Source organism: Ovis canadensis, chromosome 11 (genome assembly GCF_042477335.2).
Source record: "Ovis canadensis isolate MfBH-ARS-UI-01 breed Bighorn chromosome 11, ARS-UI_OviCan_v2, whole genome shotgun sequence".
Taxonomy (NCBI): Eukaryota; Metazoa; Chordata; class Mammalia; order Artiodactyla; family Bovidae; genus Ovis; species Ovis canadensis.
The window spans coordinates 19,193,441-19,215,189 of NC_091255.1; the positions used below are offsets into that span (position 1 = coordinate 19,193,441).

At 42.2% G+C, this 21,749-nt stretch overlaps 2 protein-coding genes across 9 annotated transcripts in view; one reads left to right on the forward strand and one right to left on the reverse strand.

Moving 5' to 3' along the window:
* TUBD1 (tubulin delta 1) overlaps positions 1-15,307 on the reverse strand; it is a 24,048-nt gene extending 8,741 nt beyond the window's left edge. Inside the window, exons 1-6 of one of the 5 annotated variants that reach the window (XR_011259704.1) lie at positions 15,048-15,295; positions 14,003-14,219; positions 12,116-12,263; positions 9,482-9,698; positions 8,331-8,562; positions 3,846-4,010 (exon numbers count right to left, since the gene is read on the reverse strand). Coding sequence is in view for 4 of the 5 variants with exons in the window: in XM_069602672.1 (XP_069458773.1) it covers positions 3,846-4,010; positions 8,331-8,562; positions 9,482-9,698; positions 12,116-12,263; positions 14,003-14,219; positions 15,048-15,065 (997 nt within the window). In the remaining variant the exon portion in view is untranslated. Of the gene's footprint in view, positions 1-3,845; positions 4,011-8,330; positions 8,563-9,481; positions 9,699-12,115; positions 12,264-14,002; positions 14,220-14,340 lie in introns of all 5 variants that reach the window. The other 4 variants (XM_069602672.1, XM_069602673.1, XM_069602674.1 and 1 more) reach the window with 4 other exon arrangements.
* A 129-nt stretch (positions 15,308-15,436) lies between these two features.
* Positions 15,437-21,749, forward strand: part of RPS6KB1 (ribosomal protein S6 kinase B1) — a 40,073-nt gene continuing 33,760 nt past the window's right edge. Inside the window, exon 1 of one of the 4 annotated variants that reach the window (XM_069542607.1) lies at positions 15,437-15,683. In XM_069542607.1, coding sequence (XP_069398708.1) covers positions 15,543-15,683 — 141 coding nt within the window. In that variant the 5' untranslated portion in view covers positions 15,437-15,542. Of the gene's footprint in view, positions 15,684-16,207; positions 16,329-21,749 lie in introns of those variants that run through there. The other 3 variants (XM_069542610.1, XM_069542609.1, XM_069542608.1) reach the window with 3 other exon arrangements.

Genomic DNA, 21,749 nt, shown 5'->3' on the forward strand with positions numbered 1-21,749 from the left:
CTTAGAACTCCGACTCTCATGTAAATATATTAATGCAAACTAGCAGAAAGGAAATAGATGGGGAAACAGTGGAAACAGTGGCCAACTTTACTTTCTGGGGCTCCAAAATCACTGCAGATGCTGACTGCAACCATGAAATTAAAAGACACTTACTCGTTGGAAGGAAAGTTATGACCAACCTAGATAGCATATTCAAAAGCAGAGACATTACTTTGCCAACAAAGGTCCGTCTAGTCAAGGCTATGGTTTTTCCAGTAGTCATGTATGGATGTGAGAGTTGGACTGTGAAGAAGGCTGAGTGCCGAAGAATTGATGCGTTTGAACTGTGGTGTTGGAGAAGACTCTTGAGAGTCCCTTGGACTGCAAGGAGATCCAACCAGTCCATTCTAAAGGAGATCAGTCCTGGGTGTTCTTTGGAAGGAATGATGCTAAAGCTGAAACTCCAATACTTTGGCCACCTCATGTGAAGTGTTGACTCACTGGAAAAGACCCTGATGCTGGGAGGGATTGGGGGCAGGAGGAGAAGGGGACGACAGAGGATGAGATGGCTGGATGGCATCACCAACTCGATGGACATGAGTCTGAGTGAACTCCGGGAGTTGGTGATGGACAGGGAGGCCTGGCGTGCTTCGATTCATGGGGTTGCAAAGAGTCGGACACAACTGAGTGACTGAACTGAATAAAATTTTTAAATACTGTAAGTAAAACTTTAAAGTCAGTAAAATTGTGATTTAGCTTGGTTCAGAGGGCCAAGCCAAAAGCTGTGGAAAATTCTTCCCAGGCCTTAACGGTTTAATCGAGAAACTGCCAGCATGTACCCGGATGATCCTTATGGACCAATGACGCCTGTGTTCCTTCCACGTCCCTCTTTTGGAAAAGCAGTGTCTACCAGTTATCCTCCACCTGTTCCAGCATGGTCTGTAGGGAGTGGGGCGTGCTTAGAGAGCGATACGCAGGAAATCTCACCCAAGAGACATAAATCCACACCTGGACCTGCTTTTAGATGACAAGATTCTGAATATCAGGCTGATGGGCTAAAGGAATGTGCTAGTAGGCTGCCGTGCTAACTTTGGAGGGCCTGGGATGGGTTAAGTACATTCTGCAAGTGGGGGGACGTGATGCGTGAGGTGACAGAGGGCAGAGGGCGGCAGCCAGCTTCCAACATCAACTCCTGTGCTCCTCGCCCCTGGTGCTCAGGCTCTCGTGTGGTCTTCTCCCCATGGGAAAGGGCTGACCTTAATAACCAAAAGGATGATGCGAAGTGATGGCATGTGACTTCCAAAGCTAGGTCACAGGAGATACTAACTGCTGCCTTGCTCTTTCCTGGGCCACTCATCCTTCCTGTTCTGAGGACATGGAGAAAGATACATTGCTGAAGGCGATACTGATGGGGTCGATCTTCACACAGAGCATTCCGATAACGCATGAGGAGCTTTAAAACTATATCCTTCAACCTGGTTAGTGACATAAATACATTTATTCATACATTTACGTTGGCCACCTGATGTGAAGAGCTGACTCACTGGAAAAGACCCTGATGCTGGGAAAGATTGAAGGCAGGAGGAGAAAGGGATGACAGAGGATGAGATGGCCGGATGGCATCCCTGACTCAACGGACCTGAGTTTGAGCAAAGTCCAGAAGATGCTCAAACATCTGGCGTTCTGCAGTCCATGGGGTCACAAACTGTCAGACAAAACTGAGTGGCTGAACAACAAAAAGTTATAGGAAAACATTTAAATGTTCAAAATTCATATCTATAACTGAAAAAATGTTGATACTCTAAATTCCCATATGGAAAAATGACTAAACAAACAGTGGTTTATTGACCTGAGAGGGCCCAGAGTCCCAAGTCATAAGCTACCCTGAGGTACACCGTGTTCCTTGATAACAGATATTGCCAGAAAAACAGGTCCTGTGGCCAAAAAGTTTCCGAAGCATTACTTAAGATGTGAACTTTCCACTTATCTCCAAACCTCAGGCACTATGATCTAAAATCCATAAGGTATTACAAGTAAATGTAGAGGAAATCCACTCTCATAGTACTGAAACCTAACTGATTGTAATCTGTGATAAAATATCTGCTCCCAAAATTGTACACAGTAGTAACTTCCAGTAAAACATGAGACTGAACATACCGGTTTACTCCTCAAATCTCACTAACAACACGAATTTTTTTTTTAAGGCACGAAAAAAATGGAAAGAAGATAGTAGTGACAATTTTCGAAACTGGAAAGCAAATGAACCAGTGGTTACTGACGCAGCAAAAACTGAGACTTCTACCCACGGTGAAGGTCCTAGAAGCTGAAGCGCTTCTAGAAAAGGAAGAGATGGGAGGATTAGTTAAAAACCTGCATGAGAAGCAGTGAGAGCTCCAGACCCTTCCCCAGCCCCTGCAGTAGGTGGGCTGCCCCCCACCCCCATCTTGAAAGGGGGTTTCTACTCAGTAAAGGCTAAACCTCTGAAAAGAATAAACACCCCAGATAAAGATCTCTGCACTCATAAAGTTTACAGTGTCATGAGATAAAAGATCCACACGAAGGAATTCCAGAATGCTAGACACAAAGAGAAAATCCTAAAAGATATGAGAGAGAATGAAACAGGATTAGAAATCAGACTGAAGTGGGACTGCTCAGCTGTAACACTGGAAGCTGGAAGATTATAGAGCAAGCTTTCAAGACACTGAGTAAAAATGATTCCTAGCCTCAAATCCTATACCTGGCTGAATCATCAATCAAAAAAAAAAAAAGGCAGGATAATGACATCTGCAGCCTGAAAATGTGTACCTTCCCTGTACACTTTCTCACAAAGCTCCTGGAGGGCAATGTCCAGATGAGGGAATAAGCGTAGAAAGAGGAAAATTTGGAATCCAGGAACCCGGCTAGAATACAGAAGGAGGCAGAGGCCAGTGCGTCTGCTTCTCACGCCTGCAGAGTGACCACTGCAACCTGAAGGGTGACGGCCTCTGGAAGGGACATCTTTAAGAAGGCAATGGGAATAATGACATTACTTGATGGGTTGGCTGGGAAGGGTTTCATTTTTATGGGAAAGTTTAGGGGTAAATTCGTAATAGGTACAAAGAGTATCAACCAAGTAATTATTAACTCTAGGAGGAAAAAATAAATGGTACATGAAATAAAATGTAATCTGTGTATGTAGTACATGGCTCAACTCTGAATAAAATTTACATAGCAAAAATGATACAAACATTGAGAACTTATTTTCACTAGACTGGGAGGCGAGAGGGAAGGTGTGTGTAGAGGGTATAAGAAGATTTAATTCTCAGTGTTATGCTAGGAAGGCAGAGGATATCTAAACCTGGAAAATAAAACAAATAACAGAATAAGGAAGATGTTTAGAAATGGAGGCCAATTCCAGAAAGAACGTCTCAAATCACGGAAAGCAGAGCCCGCTGGGCTGTGGAGAAGTGGAGAACTGACTGTCCTCTTCCCCATTATAAATTCATACCTGGCAATTACTTGACTTTTTAAAAAACTTAAGATGTACTTTACATACAATGTGATACACAGATTTAAATATACACTTAAGTGAGTTCTGACAACTTGATTTCTTTAAAAAAAAACTACATTCATATATTACTTTGATAAAAACAAAATAAAAATAATTGTCACACTCATCTGAATTTTTTTTTTTTCTTTTTTTGAGAAATGAAACTGTGAAGTGATTAAGAAATCTTCCCAGGATATTCTGGTGAGTTTTTGTAGGAGCCTCCCAGATCAGAAGAAGGCACTATTATTTCAACTGGCCCAAGCCAGTTTATATTGGGAACTTCAGTACAGGCATTTTTCCCAGCTTGTGGGCTGCATATTTTTAAAATACCCTTTACCTTCTTCCATTTTCGCATTAGAAATGAGCATCTGTCTCAAATGCTTGAGGAGGCCAGCCCAAGTAAACGTGCTGTATGCCAGTGAATTCTCAGACATTTGAGGAATGTTACGAACACCCAGCATCTTGAATTCTGGATGGGGAACTAAATTCTCCATTAAGTCTCCTGCAAAGAAAAAAAATCTGAACTCAGTTCTTAAATTCCATGTTATTTCCGCTGGCTCATATACAACCACGATTGGATGGCTTGGGGGGGGACCAAATGTGTTTTCTCCTCCAAGGCTAAAACTGCTTAAATTTCAAAATGTAAATACAATTTCAGAGACAATATGTATGAATGCTTGATTAATGCTAATGCTTAATCAACTAATGCTTGGTTTTGGCACCTATTTTAGCATGAATGAAAAAAAAAAACACACTTTGCCAAAAGGAAACAATAATTATTTCTGAATTAAGAACCTGGAAATGTGAATGAAATATTTAGCTAAACCTCAGGAAAACAAAGTAAGCATTAGAGATAATACACTTTTATTGTCATTCCGTGTTCACCAAATGCCCCCTTAGAAATTTTCTTAGATCTCTTATTTATTTTATTTGGTTAAACGATAAGCAGAACCTCTTAACATTAAACTCCACTTGGAAAGAAGACAGGATTAGTAATTCTTGAACTAAGGAATATGTCTATCTTTAGAACGTTATACTTGTAATGAAAGCGGATGAAGGAGAAGGGCTACTTTGTTTTCCATTCAGAGCTTACTTATTTTAAAAATATTTTTATCTTACTATATCTTGTATATATTTTATATATTTATAGAAAATACTCCTTTCTAGAGGAGCAAGAAAAATCTTTTACCATAACATGAAATTTAAATCTTATGGGGACTTCCCTGGTGGTCCAGTGGCTAAGACACTGTACTCCCAATGCGGGGGGACTGGGTTTAATCCCTGGTCAGCAAACTTGATCCCACATGCTGCAACTAAAGATCCCATGCGCCACAATGAAGATTGAAGATTCTGCATGCCACAACTAAGAGCCTGCACAGCCACATAAAGAAATAATACTAAAGAATAAATTTTATGATAACACTGAATGCAAATTCATGGCCTATATCCTAATGTTAAGAATAAATTCTGATGCAAACATCTACAAACTGTTGCACAAATTGATCTTATGGCTAGTGGCGTTTCCTCTAAACGTAAGAAGCCTTTTCTGTAAAGCAGCTAGAGCTGAATTCTGTCACATAGCGTGTGTAACAAAAAACAATCAGCAAATAATCCCTGAACGCTAACGCACAGATTGTTAAAATCTGTGCTTCCCTCCAGCTTTCTTGTTCACCTGGTCTCATCTTAAACACTCTTGGCCTTGTCAAACTCTGAGTTTGTGTCCCCACAAATTCCCACAATGCAATCCTCACCTCCAAGGTGATGGCTTTAAGGAGGCGAGGGGGCCTTTGGGAGGTGGTCTCTTTAGAAAGAGACCCCAGAGAGGCCTCTTGCCCCTTTGTGGTATGTGAAGACACAGTGAGAAGATGGCCATCTGTGAAGACGGCTTCCAATCAGCTCTCCACAGGCAGTCCAGCGGATTTTTCACAAGGTGGTTATGCCAACAACCTCCTTAAACTCCTTCAGAGGCTTTCCCCTGCTCTTAGATGAATGAAGCGGCCTTTACACGCTTCCAGGGCCCTACAAGGTCGGCCCCTGCTCACTGCTCTAGCCTCAGGTGTCAGGCATCCCCTGCACCATTCTCTGTGCTCCAGTGACACTGGATTTCTCTCTGTCCTAAAGGGCCATGCTTCCTTCTGCCACAGGGCCTTTGCACATGCTATTCCTGTCCCCCTCCCTTTGCTTAGTTAACTCCAAGTCTTCATCCAGCTTTTTGCTCGTGTTAACTTCTTCAAGGGCTGACTTCTTTGCCTCATCAGCCTAAGTCTGGTTCCATTGTGACACATTCTCTTGGATCTGCACTCCTTTCCTTCAGAGCATTTAACTCAGTTTTTAATTACACCTTCTTGGCATAATTGTTTAGTGTGAACACAATGTCTATATTGGTTCCTCACTGAATCCCCAACATTTAGCATAGTGTCTGGCACATAGCAGGAAGTCAATAAATACTGGTTGAATGAACAGATGTGCAATATGGTAAGTACTGTGGAATGCACAGAAATTAACAAGACACATGTCGCCAAGGAAGTTGCAAATTAGTGGGGACTACAAGACATGCACATGTCAGACTCCTCCAGGGAAACACATGACGCTAATTACAGTGGCGGCATCTGGGAGGGGTCAGAGGGTGACTTACTCTTGATTGCATATTCTTTTGTACTCCTGGAATAAATATGTACATTTATGTGTGTAACTCTTAAAGATAAGCAAACACACTTGAAGAAATAATAAAGGCAAAAAACATCAAGTAACATAAAAGAGATACAGAATGCCAAGGGAGCACAGGGGTGAAGAACTCGCCTGCCAATGCAGGAGATGCAAGAGACATGGGTTCGATCCCTGGGTCAGGAAGATCTCCTAGAGGAGGGCTTGGCAACCCACTCCAGTATTCTTGCCTGGAGAATCCCATGGACGGAGGAGCCTTACAGTCCATAGGGTCGCAAAGAGTTGGACATGACTGAAGTGAGCATGCACACACAGGAGTTCAGAGCTGGAGGGTTACTTTGGGACTTCCTGGTGGTCTAGTGGCTAAGACTCCACGCTCCCAATCGCTCCCAATGCAGGGAGCCTGGGTTCAGTCCCTGGCCAGGAAATTAGATCCCACAGGCTGCACTAAAGATCCTGCATGCCTCAACTAAGATCGGGGCAGCCAAATAAATGTTAGAAAAGGAAAAAAAAATTATCACTTGAATTGGATCCTAAAGGATGAGGAAGGTTTCAGTAGAGGTGAAGAAGGGAAGCAGGAAGTGATTTTTAAAAGAGAAAACACTGAGCAAAAGGACCAAAGCAGGAAAGTTCCAGACTGAAGAAGGAAGTGGAGACAGGATGAAAAGCAAGTGGGGAATCTATGCAGAGGAGGCAGAAGGTGACCAAAGTGCAAAGTTAAGACTCAGGGCAGAATGTGGAGGCCAGGCTAAGGAATTATGACAAATCTGGCAGGTAATGCGTGAACCACAGAATGGGGGGTGAGCAGAATGCGAGGATTAGATCCGTGCCTTGGGGAGGCTCACTGGGGTCAGTGTGTCAGGAGGACTGATGTGGGGGGGTGGGGGGGGAGAGGCAGGCAGCAGGAAGGGAAGCAGGGTTAGGACCACCTTAAGCCAGGGATGTCCATGTAGCTGCGAGCTTCTGTTTTTATGAAACAGACGAGAGAAAGAGAGAGAGGCAGAGATTGAGAATAAAAAGAACTTTGTATTCAGGGGGAGCACGCAATATCAGTTAAGAGACGCTGACCAACTGAACCAATGTCAGAGACACAGGGAGGCAGGAAAGAATGCAGACAGCTGGGAGAGATGGCACCAACAGGTCTGAGCATACTGATGAGATAAGAGGACAGTGGGAGAAATTCAGGCGACAGGAATGGAGGAAGTGGGGGAGGGGAAACAAGCGGGGGCGGGGGGGGGCAGAGGGGATGATGAATCCATTCAGAGCATGCTAAATTTGAAGAAGCAGATGCAACTAGGAAAAGTGGGATAGGCAACCATTTGGGAAAGAGGGTAGGACTGAGACGTACAGATTCCTGGGTCCTTTGCATCTGGATGGTTCGAATGGATAAAGCACCACTTGACAAATAAACTGAAAAAGAGTGGCTGGTTTTATTGCACAATGATGAAAATGATGGTTATGCAACTTTGTGAGTATGTTAGAAAACACTGACGTGCGTATTTTAAATGGGTGAGTTGTATGGTATGTGAATTATATCTCAAAATTATTTTTAAAAATAGGGAAGGAAAATTGGTTTGATCCATGGACATCAAATTATTCCATGGGGAGATATGACCAGCCTAGCCCTATTGCAGAGGCAGTTTGATGTGGACATTCTTATTTCAGGACATACACATAAATTTGAAGCATTTGAGCATGAAAATAAATTCTACATTAATCCAGGTTCTGCCACTGGAGCATATAATGCCTTGGAAACAAACATTACTCCTTCATTTGTGTTGATGGATATCCAGGCTTCTACAGTTGTCACTTATGTGTATCAGCTAATTGGAGATGATGTGAAAGTAGAACGAATCGAATACAAAAAGTCTTAAAGCCAGGCCTGTCCTGTTGATTTTTCTTCTGGGCCTTTTTTTTTTTTCATCCCCCTGTTCAACTCAAGTAATTAAACATTTAAGAGCCACACAAAAAAAAAAAAATAGGGAAGGAAAAAAAGAAAAAGAAGAGAAAAGGTCCTGAAGAATGGAATAGGTGGAAGGTTCTGAAGTGAGGGAGATGTGAGTATATCTTCAGGTAGAGGGGAGAGCCAGAGAAGAACAGCTTTGAGGCTTTCACAACATCAGACTTCTCTACAAATAACCCACAGGGGCACAAATACCTAGTGGATTTCTCCTGTAGTGAAATGAGCCTTCCCCGGAGTAAGTAGGCTGGAACACACTTCCCAGCTGATGTGCGAGGACTTGATTTATATCACAGAAGGAGATCTGCTTGATATTCATCAGCTTCGCACAGATCTTATGAACAGCATCGTTCTCATGAACAAGGAGGGCGTCTGAAGATCGGTACAAGTGAGAAAGTGTCAAAATGGAGTTGTAGTTCTGAACAATCACCTGGAGAGGAAAAGGCCACAAATAAGAAAGGCAGGAGAAGGACTTCCCTGGTAGTCCACTGGCTAAGACTCACATTCTCAATGCGGGGGCCAGGGTTCGTGCCCTGGTCAGGGAACTAGAACCCACATGCTGAAACTAAAGATCCCATGAGCCACAGCTAAGACCTGGAGCAGCCAAATTAATAAATAGTAAAAAAAAAAAAAAAAAAGGTAGGAGAGAATAGCAATTAAGAGGGCATCTTACCTAGGTTCAAATCCTGGCTCTTCCAGTTTCTAGCTATATGATCTTAGATAAGTTACATAATCTCTCTGTGTCTCAGTTTCCTCATTTGTAAAACGGAGATAATAATTATACCAGCCTCTTAAGAGTTCTCAGAATTAATGTCAGAATACCAGTAAAGCACTTAGAATAGTGCCCTGTGTATAGTAAGGGTTCAGTAAACGATGACTATACTATTACTTTCACTATTACTATCATACTTTCTACATCATTTCCTCCTGTGACTTATTTCATCTCCGTTTTATTATTTCTCCCGCTAGGCTGATCAACAGCAAACTGACTTACATAGAAATGTCCTCTCAATGGAAAGAAATGAAAATTCTTCGAAGGCTGGCAATAGCAGGATGAGGTCAAGGTCCCTGCTTTACAGGCAGTAGCCAGAGGGACTGACCCAGGAATGGGTTTCTGAGAGAAGCTGCACAGTTTTCTTCTTTGGAGTTTTTATAAATAAGGACACCTCATTCGCTTGGCAAAGTTTAAACAAAGTTAAATGAGTTGTTCATCAAAGTACCATACTGTATACTCACACCTGACGCAGTAACTTAACATTTCCAAAGAAAGGATGAGACAGATCTTTTACATAATTTGTTTTAATCGCAAAGACTACGAAACAGAAATTTTTAAATTGATGTGTTCATACCTCACCAGTTCCATAAGGCCATATAATCTGATTCATTTTCAAAGCGCTTGAGTACTGATCTTGTAAGTTCTGAGTAACGAAGGCTCCTAGCCCGGATCCAGTGCCTCCAGCCATACTCATTATGATGAAAAAGCCACTCAAAGAATCGCATTTCTCCACTTCCTTCCGGATTAGGTTCATTATAGATTCTTCATGCCTGGGTCCATGAACAGAGTATCTATGCAGTGCAAAACAAACATCTTCCAATTTAACCAGAGAGATGGATTGCAGAGAAAGGTATAGGAGAGAGAAGGCTTTCTAAACCTATGCAAGTGAACTACCTCTCAGGAGACATACAGGTACCCTGAGTGACCAAATTTTATAGACACAAGTTAAGGGGACCTCCTTGGTAGCCCAGTGGTTAAGATTCTGTGCTCCCAAAGTAGGGGGCACAGGTTGGATCCCTGGTTGGAGAACTAAGATCTTGCATGCGACATAGAAGGGCCTAAAGATAACAATAATAATAACATACAACAAAAACAAAATGAAAAAATAGAAGAAGAAAATAATAAGATACACAAGTCAAACAGTTTTTAAAAGCGAATAGGACTGCTAGGAGAGTCAATTTACTGGGAATAGAAAATTCTCTTTAATAGGCCACTCCTTTGGCTAGAATTACCAGGTGGTTCTAAAGATTTCAGTTCAGTTCAGTCACTCAGTCATGTCCGACTCTTTGCAAGCCCATGGACTGCAGCACACCAGGCTTCCCTGTCCATCACCAACTCCCAGAGCTTACTCAAACTCATGTCCATCGAGTTGGTGATGCCATCCAACCATCTCATTCTCTGTCGTCCCCTTCTCCTCCTGCCTTCAATCTTTCCCAGCATCAGGGTCTTTTCCAATGAGTCAGCTCTTCGCATCACGTGGCCAAAGTATTGAAGTATTGGAGTTTCAGCTTCAACATCAGTCCTTCCAATGAATATTCAGGACTGATCTCCTTTAGGATGGACTGTATGGATCTCCTTGCAGTCCAAGGGACTCTCAGTCTTCTCCAACACCACAGTTCAAAAGCATCAATTCTTCAGTGCTCAGCTTTCTTTAATCGCAAAGACTACTTGTGGTCCAACTCTCACATCCATATATGACTACTGGAAAAACCATAGCTTTGACTAGAGGGACCTTGACAAAGTAATGTCTATGCTTTTTAATATGCTATTTAGGTTGCATAGCTTTTCTTCCAAGGAGCAAGCATCTTTTAATTTTAAGGCTGCAGTCACCATCTGCAGTGATTTTGGAGCTCAAGAAAAGAGTCTCTCACTGTTTCCATTGTTTCCCCATCTATTTGCCATGAAGTGATGGGACCAGATGCCATGATCTTAGTTTTCCGAAGCCAACTTTTGAGCTTTAAGCCAAGTTTTTCACTCTCCTCTTTCACTTTCATCAAGAAGCTCTTTAGTTCTTCTTTGCTTTCTGCCATAAGGGTCATGCCATCTGCATATCTGAGGTTATTGATATTTCTCCTGGCAATCTTGATTCCAGCTTGTGTTTCATCTAGCCCAGCATTTCACATGATGTACTCTGCATGTAAGTTAAATAAGCAGAGTGATAATATACAGCCTTGATATACTCTTTTGTTGATTTGGAACCAGTCTGTTGTTCCATGTCCAGTTATAACTGTTGTTTCTTGCCCTGCATACAGATTTCTCAGGAGGCAGGTCAGGTGGTCTGGTATTCCCATCTCTTTCAGAATTTTCCAGTTTGTCAATAAAGCAGAAGCAGATGTTTTTCTGGAACTCTCTTGCTTTTTTGAGGATCCCATGGATGTTGGCAATTTGATCTCTGGTTCCTCTGCCTTTTCTAAATGCAGCTTGAACATCCGGAAGTTCACGGTTCAGGTGCTGTTGAAGACTGGCTTGGAGAATTTTGAGCATTACTTTGCTAGCACGTGAGATGAGTGTGAATCTATAAGATTATGGTACAACATAATCTTCAATATTCATAACAATACTCCAAAAGCAGGAATTCTAACTTTGCCACACATTGAAATCATCTTGGGAAGCTTTGAAAAATTCCAACATTCAGACTTCATCCCAAACCTATTAAATCAGAATTTCTGGATGTGAGCCCTAGGCACTGGTATTTTCTAAAGAATTCAGGCAATACTACTGTGTAGTCATATTCCCTATTAACTGGAATACTTGCCAGATAAAGATACTGTATCAATAATAAGTTAGCTGGCAGAATAACAGTGAAGAAGTGGAAACCCTTCTGCAAAAGATCCTTGGTTTCAGCAGTATCTAGACCTGAAGCATATAGAAAGGTGAGACAGAATGAGTGACTTCTGGGTGAAGTCACACTCTAAATGTTAAAACAGAAATTCAAAGTTTGGTATGCGAATGCAGGAGACATGGGTTTGATCCCTGGTCAGGAAGATATCCTGGAGAAGGAAACGGCAACCCACTCCAGTATTTCTGCCTGGGAAATCACATAGACAGAGGAACCTGGTGGGCTACCGTCCACGGGGTCGCAAAAGAGTCAGACACAGCTAAGTGGCTAAAGAACAACGTTTAGTATATCAACTGTGCAGTTATAACTACACTATTCATCAACTGTGCAGCTGTATCTAAACTGAAAAGCATGAGGAATTATTCTTACCCATAGGCCCAGTTGTTTCCAGAACCTTGTTTTTGACAGAAGCATGAATGCTGGCCATATTTCCATCGGCCAGAACGGGCGGCCTTTGACAGTGTTTGATTGATAACTTTAGGTTCCATGTCAACAAGGACAGCACGAGCAAGCGGAACTAGAGAAGGAAAAAAAGATCAAAAGAAAAATAATGCATATAATCTTATTTGGGGTAACTCAGAGCATAAACTTCTCTAAATTAAAAAAAAAAAAATTCAAAGATTGAGAATAGAAAGATGTCATTCTGCTTAGAAACTGAGGTGGGCAGCAGCAGGTAGATGCAGATGGTTCATCTGCCCAGCATTCTGCTGGCAGGCTGAATAAATATGGGCCAAAATGATGACTGGGTCAGGTCTACAAACACCTATTGAGTGCTTATAATGTGCTATGTACTATGCTACAAACACAGAGATGAAGACAGGATCAATCCAGCCCGAGGAGAACCAGGGAGGGCAGCAAAACACAGCAACACTGAATCATGAAGTGATGTGATGGGACCCAGAACAAATCCACAGTAACAGAGGCGCATATTCAGAAGCACAAAATGCCAACCATCTCAGGATTATTGAAGCAGAAGATGGAGACAGTGGGTGTAAGAAACGATGGACAGGACTGGAAGCAGGCAGGGCTCAGATATTAGAAGTCCTAATACACAATGCTCAAAACCTTGAAACTTGTTTTTCAGCCAATGAGAAACCACTGGAAACATTCAAGGATGAAAGGAATAGTCACATGTCTTTATTTTTTTTAATGTCAGATGTCTTTATTATTTTTTTAAACAGCTTTTTACTACATTTATTTCTTTACTTACTGTTAAGTAAGTTTAAGTTAAGTACTTTATTGTTAAGCAAGTAAGCAAGGCATGTGGGATTGTAGTTTCCCAACCAAGGATAGAACTGGCACTCCCTTCCGCAGAAGTGTAAAGTTTTAACCTCTGGACCACCAAGGAAGTCCCTAAGATGTCTTTTTGAATCCAGCAGTGTGGAGGATAGATGTGATAGACACAGGAGACCAGGCAGGGAAACTCAGGAGTGTCTTGAAACAATCCAGATGAGGAAGGACAAGAGCCAGAACTAAGGCAATGACAGCGAAGATGGAGAGGGGAGAGGCGTTTCAAGGGACACGTAGGAGATAAACTAAGCGGATCTGAACGTAGGCAGTAGGAACAAAGTTTTAAGGGAAAAACAATGCATGCCCTCAGGTATGGAGATGTTGAGTTTGAGGTACACAGGAGAGACACAGGTGATGTTCACTAACCAGTCTGCAGCTTGAAAGAGATGCTAGGCTACAGATTTGAGAGTAATCAGTATGAAAGATGGAGCAACATTTGAATCACTGAATTCGCCCAGAGAGAACTACACAAGTGGGGAAGACGCTGAGATGCAAGCACTAGAAAAGAAAAGTTCAGTGACTAGGAAGAAGGAGTCTCAAGGAGGGAGTTTTCTAGTTAATGTTATCAAATCTGGTAGAGAAGTTAAGTGAATTAACAAAAAGAAAGACAGTTACTGGCTCTAGTAATTAGGAGATCACTGGGAATTTTTCATGGGACAGCTTCATTGGTATTGTAAAGCAGAAGCAGGATTATAATTGGTAAAGGGGCTTCTCCTTTGAGAATCTTAGTTGAGAAGGAAGGAAAAAAGCTATAGTCAAGAGCTATGTTTTATTTGGTTGGTTGGTTTTAGATTGGCAAGATTTGAGCAAGCTCATGGCCTGAGGACATGATGTCACTGGAGAGGGAAAGCTTAACACAAAAACAAAGGGCTGAGAACAAAATCATTCTGCTGCAAGATGAAGGGGGTTCAGACACCATGTGCAGGGCCTGGCCTTGAAGAGACTGGTTATGTGGACCACACATACCTCCATTTTCCTCCTCACTGAAGAACCTTTCTTTGCAAGATGCTTGATATGCCTCATTCTCCTTTTTAGAGCAGAGTCCTCGGGGACAGTGTGAGTCATTAAATAAAGCATCAAACACTTCAAAACCAATCTGATTGCCACACTGACCAAGCTGCACTGTTACTATTGACATGCTGAGAAACAAACCAAAACAAACTCCTTCGAAAAAATGAGCAATCTGTAATAGAAAATATATGGTCTTAGAGAACCACTACATTACCAACAAAGAACAAACAAAATATGTTAACACACATCAATAAAAATATATAATTTGTAAATACTATATATAGATAAAATACCTATGTTGTTTAAGGAGCCAATCATTCAAGGAAGTTGTTCTTTTTCTGTATATGGTTTTGGGACTTGGGACTGCTGTACCCAAATCCATTCATATATAGCTCAATAGTTTCCAAAATCTCACGTGTAATTGCAACTTTCTAAGCATGCGTTTAAAACAAACAAAACAAAGTGAATTCTGGTTGAAGTAATTTGTGTATCCACTTCACACCAAAGGAACATAGAAAATGCAAAAGTGAGCTCAACGGTAGCACATTCAATTAACGTTAATTTTGTCGCTTCTAAATAACGACTTTTTCTCTCCACCAATCAACTTTCTGTACTGGTAACCTCATAACAGTTACAAGAAAGTCCTTGTATTTAGCTCAGATAAGACAGCAAAGAAGACGAGGCTTGGAGAGGAAAAAAAAAGGAGAAATAGTAGAGCAAGTATCCACTACTTTTAACAATGAAAAGAGACAGTTTTTGGTAAAGACCTTACCACGGGGTCTATGCAGCACTGGAAGGAGCCGTGGCTTGTAAGCCAGACTCTGTACTTAAAATCATCAAACAACTCTGCAAAATTGGTATCATTATTTTTATTTTACGGATAAGGACACCGAGGCTCTGAAAAGTCACTGACTTTCGCAAGGCCACTGAGCTGGTAAATAGCAAAGCCAAGTTCTGCGTTTCTACACGTCCCCAGGAACTCCCCATTAACCCCACTCACTGGCAACCGCAGGACCATCCGTTTCTGTCGGGTTCAAACTTCACGGGGGCAACATTTTCCTAATGCGCAGGCTCATTTTCCATACCGAAAAAACTACAGAGAGCGAATGCGCATGTTCCACATACAAGCAGATTTGTTGTGGTTTTTCTCCCTCCGCCCCCCTCCCCATTCAGAAAGGTTAATTACGCAGATTCACTTTATCAACTTCGGACACAGCACGCATGCTCACTGTCCATCGGGCTTTAGCTGACTCTGCGCATGATCTAGCTTCCAAGCGAGGCTTCGGCAGCGCTTCTGCGCATGCCTCTGCCAGTACCTGGCCCAGGTGGCGGCATTGCGCATGTCCGTTGCCCATAGCTCGGCTTCACGGAGTCCTGTGCGCATGCCTCGGTGCCGAACTTGAGGAGCCAGTCTGGGGCCTAGGCGCAGACGCACTGAGCCCCAGCGGCCGGTGATGGCGGCAGCGGCAGCGGTGGCTGCGGCGGGTCCGGGCCCATGAGGCGACGACGGAGGCGGGACGGTTTCTACCCAGCGCCGGACTTCCGAGACAGGGAAGCTGAGGACATGGCAGGGGTGTTTGACATAGACCTGGACCAGCCGGAGGACGCGGGCTCTGAGGATGAGCTGGAGGAGGGGGTGAGGCCCGGGGTCCCCGGGGGTGGGGTGGGGGGGGGGCGCCCGAGGTGACAGGGCCGGGGCGGCGGCGCGGGCCCGGGAAAGCCCGGCGCGTCCGAGGGCGCGGAGACCCGGGGGTGGGGGGCGCGAGTCGTTCCTGGAGATCCAGGAGGAGCCGAGGCACCGCGCGGCCCGGAGCGGGGCAGCGGGCGGGGAGGACCTGGCCCTCAGGTGTGAGGCCGCTGCTGGGCTTGCAGGTGCCGGTCGCACCCCTCGCCCCGGATGAGCGTAGCCGGGAGCAGCCCGTGGAGGGGACGGGGACAGGCGCGCGCGGAGGACTTGCTCGGAGCCCCGGGACCTGAGTGTGCGGGGCGCGCGTGCTGCAAGCGTGTGCGTGTGCGGGGGGGAGGGGGACTGCGTTGCTGGGTGTCCCTTAAGTGCAGGTGAAGCGCGGAAGGGTGTCCCTTCGACTGTAAGATCTCAAATGTTGCATCTTCAGACGTCCCACAACCACCTCTCTTCTCGGCCTGTCGCTTCTCTCCTAGGAAGCGCTCAGCTGTTAGAAGTGACAGCTGAAAACTTCTGTCGGGAGTAGCGCTGCCGCTGCAGTTACAGCCACCAGGAGTTTTATTTCGGGAGCAAGGGGGCTCTGCTGCATCTTCCAGGGTTTGTTTGTTTGCCTTTTTTTTTTTTTTTAATTTAAAAAACCTCTTCCGTGTGACTTAAAAATAATTTATAATGACACACGGCATTTGTAACTTACTTTTCCCTTAGTTGTAGATGTCTATATTTTTTTCCGAAATACTTGATGTAATTTTGGGGTGGAAAAAAACCAGCGTTGACAGCTGTGATTTGGCTTGCCAAAAATAAATTGCTTGAACTGAGACTTGTGAATGGTGGTGTGAGGGCTTTCCTTGCTGTAATTTAGGGTGCTAAATTTAGAATTGTTTTTCCTAAATGCATAGTTCGTTTTTACCTTGGCTGTCTTAGTTATTCTTTATTCAGGATAAATGTATTGCAAAATCACAAGTTGTACCTGACGTTCACAAATAGTGTTGTCATGTTAAATCACTGATTCTGGGGCAAATGACCATCAGTGATAACCTCATGGTAATTTAGGTTGTAAATTCCATTGTCTAGATGAGTACATGGGTTTGTGACTTAAGTCAGATGTTTGCTCTAACTACAGAAGGGGCCTCCCTTTTTACCCCCACCCTATCTCCTCCCTCTGGCAAGTAAGTTGTTTCCTGCTTGTTGACAGAAGATGCTATTATATACCTTAAATACTTTAGGAAAATAGGTTTTATAGAACAGAAATGCTCTTCTTATCAGTTGAGTCTAAATCGAAATCAGGCAGTGTGGGTAGTGTGGAAGATGGATATTGAGATATATACTATTTTTTTTTTTGGTGGCTGCACAGCACAGCTAGTGGAATCTTAGTTCCCCAACCAGGGATTGAACCCAAGCCCTGGCAGTGAAAGTGCCAAATCCTAACCACTGGACCGATAGGGAATTCACCGATGTATATTTTTAGTATGCTTACATATGGAATTTCAGTTAGCCTTTCAATGGAACAAATATGGGATTACTTTCATTACATATAACATACTCTCATCAGTTATATTGGCTCCATATGGCAGTGGCTTGGGAGCGAAGCAGGGGAGGAAAAGATAAGGGTGCTTTATAGCAATAAAATCTTCACCAGTTGAACTGATAAAATTTCCAGACCTTGGGTTTATTATGACCTGAAACTAAAATACCGTCTTTAAGATTCTTGCTATGAACTAGGACCCCTCTTGAATGTTTGTTCTGCTGGGTACAGGCAAATAGGATTTTGAGCAGGTGTGGGAGAGGAGGTCAGAGAAATTGGTGGAAGTAGGAAAGAGAAGGAAATATGACTACTACCCTAGGGAGAGGAGCTTTAATTACAAAGGTAATTAAAGAGGATTTTGAGGAAGAGGCTTCAGCAAAATATATCTAACATAGCAGTGCTTTTGGAGTTGAAAATGTTTCTTTTGAGTGTGTTATTCTAAGAGATGCAAGGTGGACAAGCAAAGAGTTGGAGTGGAATTGGGTTGGCCACCCAAGGAGAGTCAGTGACATCCAGGTTTCTCTATAGGTTTTAAAATTCTGAAAAATGAGAGAAATTTAGATTCTTAGAAAGTCTGACTGCTGTGAATTTCTAATAATATAATTAGAATCCTGTCTGTTTGTGAATTTATATCCTTTAGTGTGTCCCTCCATCAGGTGCTCAGTCGTATCCAACTCTTTGTAACACCGTGGACTGTAGCACACCAGGCTGCTCTGTCCACGGGATTCCCAGGCAAGAAATCTTGCCAATTTCCTCCTTCAGGGGATCTTCCCAACCCAGGGATCTAACCCGAGTCTTCTGCGTCTCCTATATTGCAGGCGGATTCTTTACCGCTGAGCCACTGGGGAAGCCCCCATCCTTTAGTACACAAGCTTTTAAAACATCCGTGCATATCAGAGTAGCCTCACATCCTCATTTTACAGAAAGGAAACTGAGGCATCAACCAGGGATATGATTGCCCAAGACCACGGAGGTAACTAGTGGTAGTATCTTCTGACACAATTTAGTAAGCTTCACTGCATAGCTTCTTCACTGCATTCACTAGTCTTGTTTGTAATGTACCTGTTTGTGGTGTGTCTGACCGAATTCAGATCCTTCCAGCCATGCTCCCTGACTGCATGGTCTCAAATAAATTGCTTAATCTCTCAGACTAAAGACTCAGAAAAAAGACTTTTTTCTTCTCCATAAAATGAAGACTATATGAGATAGAGTATATCAAGTACTCTCAAAATATCCTGGCACATTATGTAGTTAGCTGGTTTATGGAAATAGAGCTTGTCAGTGTTAACTGATTGCCAAGGAACCAATCATTCAAGTTTCCCCTCATCTGTACATAAAAATAATAAATGCAGTTATACTAGGGGTACTGCCTTTTTAGAACAGTAGTTTGTTTCTTTCCTTCCTTGCTTTCTTTCTCTTTGTCGTTGGTCCTGTTTAGAAATACACCGCCCGCCCTTTTTAATAATTTTTGGCCGTGCTGGGTCTTTGTTGCTGTGTGCGGCTCTCTCTAGCTGCAGAAAGCAGGGGCTGCTCTCTAGTTGCGGGGCCATGGCTCCTGTAGCTGTGGAGCACGGGGTCTGGGCACAAGGGCTTCGGTGGCTGTGGCGTGTGGGCTTAGCTGCCTCGTAGCATGTGGAATCTTCCCAGGCCAGGGGTTGAACTTGTGTCCCCTGCATTGGCAGGCCGATTCTTAACCACTGGACCACCAGGGAAGTCCTAGAGATACCTACTTTTTAGGTATGTTACACTGAGTGAATCTGTGTTAGTGACTGTATGTATTTATAGTCTGTATATAGACTGTATATATTTATGGCACAGTTAATTTTTCAGTGACTAAAAGATGAGAATTAGTGAGTTTTAAGTACTATATTAAAACCAGTGGTTGAAAGAGTTTTTGTTTTTCTGTTTCATTGATGATAATATAACTTGGGAACAGAGTTGAAACTAAGGGAAAGTTTTCCTTTAGAAATTTTCATTAGATTATGAAAATGTTGGAAACCTCTGCTTTCTGTGAAGACACAGGTTAAAAGAGTAAAAGAAAATTGTTAATGCAACTTAAAAAAATCATGAAATTTTTACTCTGCTACTTAAAAATTTGAAATAGAGACTTACTGCCAAATTTCAGATTAGTAGATTTTTATTGAGCAAAAAGTTTTTAAAATTTTTAGTGTTTCGAAAAATAAAGTTTTAAAACCTGAAAAAAAAAGAAAAATAGTGCTATATAAGATAGTATGTATTCAGATGTTCATGATTATTAATATCTCAATACATGCATTTTATTAGATACTTACTGTAATGTACTTTTAAATAGCCCAGTATTTGAGGCCAGATTTACTTCTTTCCCCCAGATTACTGAACCTTATTTTATAAGGAAATATCTGTGAACAGCCAGGCAAGTGGATAAATGATTTAATGAATCTTTAGATTAAGGATATTTTTCACCCATTCTGTAACAATTTATTTAAAACTTTTTAAACAGTTTATTTAAATTTTTATAAAATTGGGACTTAAGGCATATTAACTTGAATTTATATATAATTTTAATTTAAAACTTTGCAAATAGTCATTCTGATGGGCTAGTTTGAAACAGTTACCTTCTATAGTACCTTATTGTTAGTCACTAAGTCCTGCGTCCAGCTCTTTTGTGACCCCGTGGACTGCAGCCTGCCTGGCTCCTGCGTCCATGGAATTCTCCAGATAAAACTGCGGGAGTGGGTTGCCATTTTCTGCTCCAGGGGATCTTCCCAATCCAGGGATTGAACATGCGTCTCCTGCATTGGCAGGAGAATTCTTCACCCTGAGCCACAATGGGGAGAATTCTACTTTGTCAGTTGTAGTGGCACATACACAAAAAAGCATTAGATGCGTCATAAAGCTTAAGGCAGAAAAAAAATCTGAATAAAGTTTCCTGTGAAGGATAACCATCAGTATATCCTGTAGAATAGCTTGGTGTTTCTGGTGTTGGACTTCTAGATACCATTGAGTAGCAGAAAAAAAATTGTGCCTCAAAATGCTTGTGCTCCAGAGGTAACGGTAGGAAGTTCTAAGCCCAGGTGCAGGTGGCAAGACAGGCCTGGCTGACTCCGGAAGTGAAACATAGCCACAGGGCATGTGGCTTCTTTCTAGGTGGCTTCAAAGTCCTGGCTCAGTGTTAATCACTCTGTAGTCTTTAATTTAGAATTAAGTAAAGTGAATATTAAAGATAAAACAATTATATAATACCAATTTTATAGAAGTTGGCCTTTTGTCTTTAAAGTAAAGTCATCATAGGTGATTGTATGAAGCCCCAGAGACCTCCCCAAAAATCCTTTAATGATAACTACCCCTGCCTGCCCCTCCCACACAAAAGAAGCTGTATCAAGTTGAAACTGCAAGTATTTTTTTCCCTTTATACCGCATCCCCCCCCACCCTGTTTGCCTATGTCTAATCATGAGACATACATCCTTGGTGTTAGACTTCATCCTGAGTTGTTCACACTGTGAGCAAGTTCTGACTAAAACACTTGTTTTGAGAGCGCATTTGACCACCCATTATGTAAAAATACTGTCCATTTCCTTTGTATATCATGACTGTGTACTTGTATCTTTGAAGAAAGATGAGGTCACCTAAAATTTATTGAATTATTCCAAAATTCTTAATAAAAACTTTAAAACTTCTAATTTTTTGGTGCCTGTGATAGAAATTGAGAGTTCATAATCAGACTGTATTTAAGAATACTCCTTTTAAAGCTATATTTTATAATACTAATGACTGAGTTTCTGCTGCCAGGTTATATTTTAGAGTTCAGTGGCTTTTAGTGTATTTTTAGAGTTATACAGCCATCACTGTGATTTAGTTTTAGCACATTTCTGTCGCCCTCAACAGAAACTCCGGGCCCACTCACAGTCTCTCCTCACTGCCATCCCCAACCCTCAGCAGCCACTAGTCTGCTTCCCATACCTGTAAATTTGCCTTTTCTGGAGCGTCCATAAGTGGACTTATATAATATGTGGCCTTTTGTGTTTGGCTTCTTTCACGCAAGTTAATGATTTAAGGATCATCTTTGTTGTAGTATATTTCAGTATTTAATTCCTTTTTATAGCCAAACAGTATTCCATTGTTAGTGTCAACGATGTTCATTTGAGTCGTTTCCATTTTGGGGCTATTGTAAATAGTACTGCTATGAACATTTATGCCTGAGTCTTTGTGGAACATGTTATTTTCATTTCTCTTGGGTAGATACCAAGGAATAGATTGGCTGGATCATATGGTAAGTCTATGTTTAATTTTTGAAGAAACTGCCTAACTTTTCCAAAGTGGTTATACCGTTTTACATTGCTGCCAGCAGTGTATGAGGGTTACAGTTTCTCTGCATCCTTGCCAAACTTGGTTTTTGGGGTGTTTTTTTTTGGTCTTTTTAATTGTAGCTATCCTAGTTGATGTGAAGTGATATCTCAATATAGTTTTGGCTTTTACTTCCCTAAGGGCTAATGATATTGAACGTACTTTCATGTGA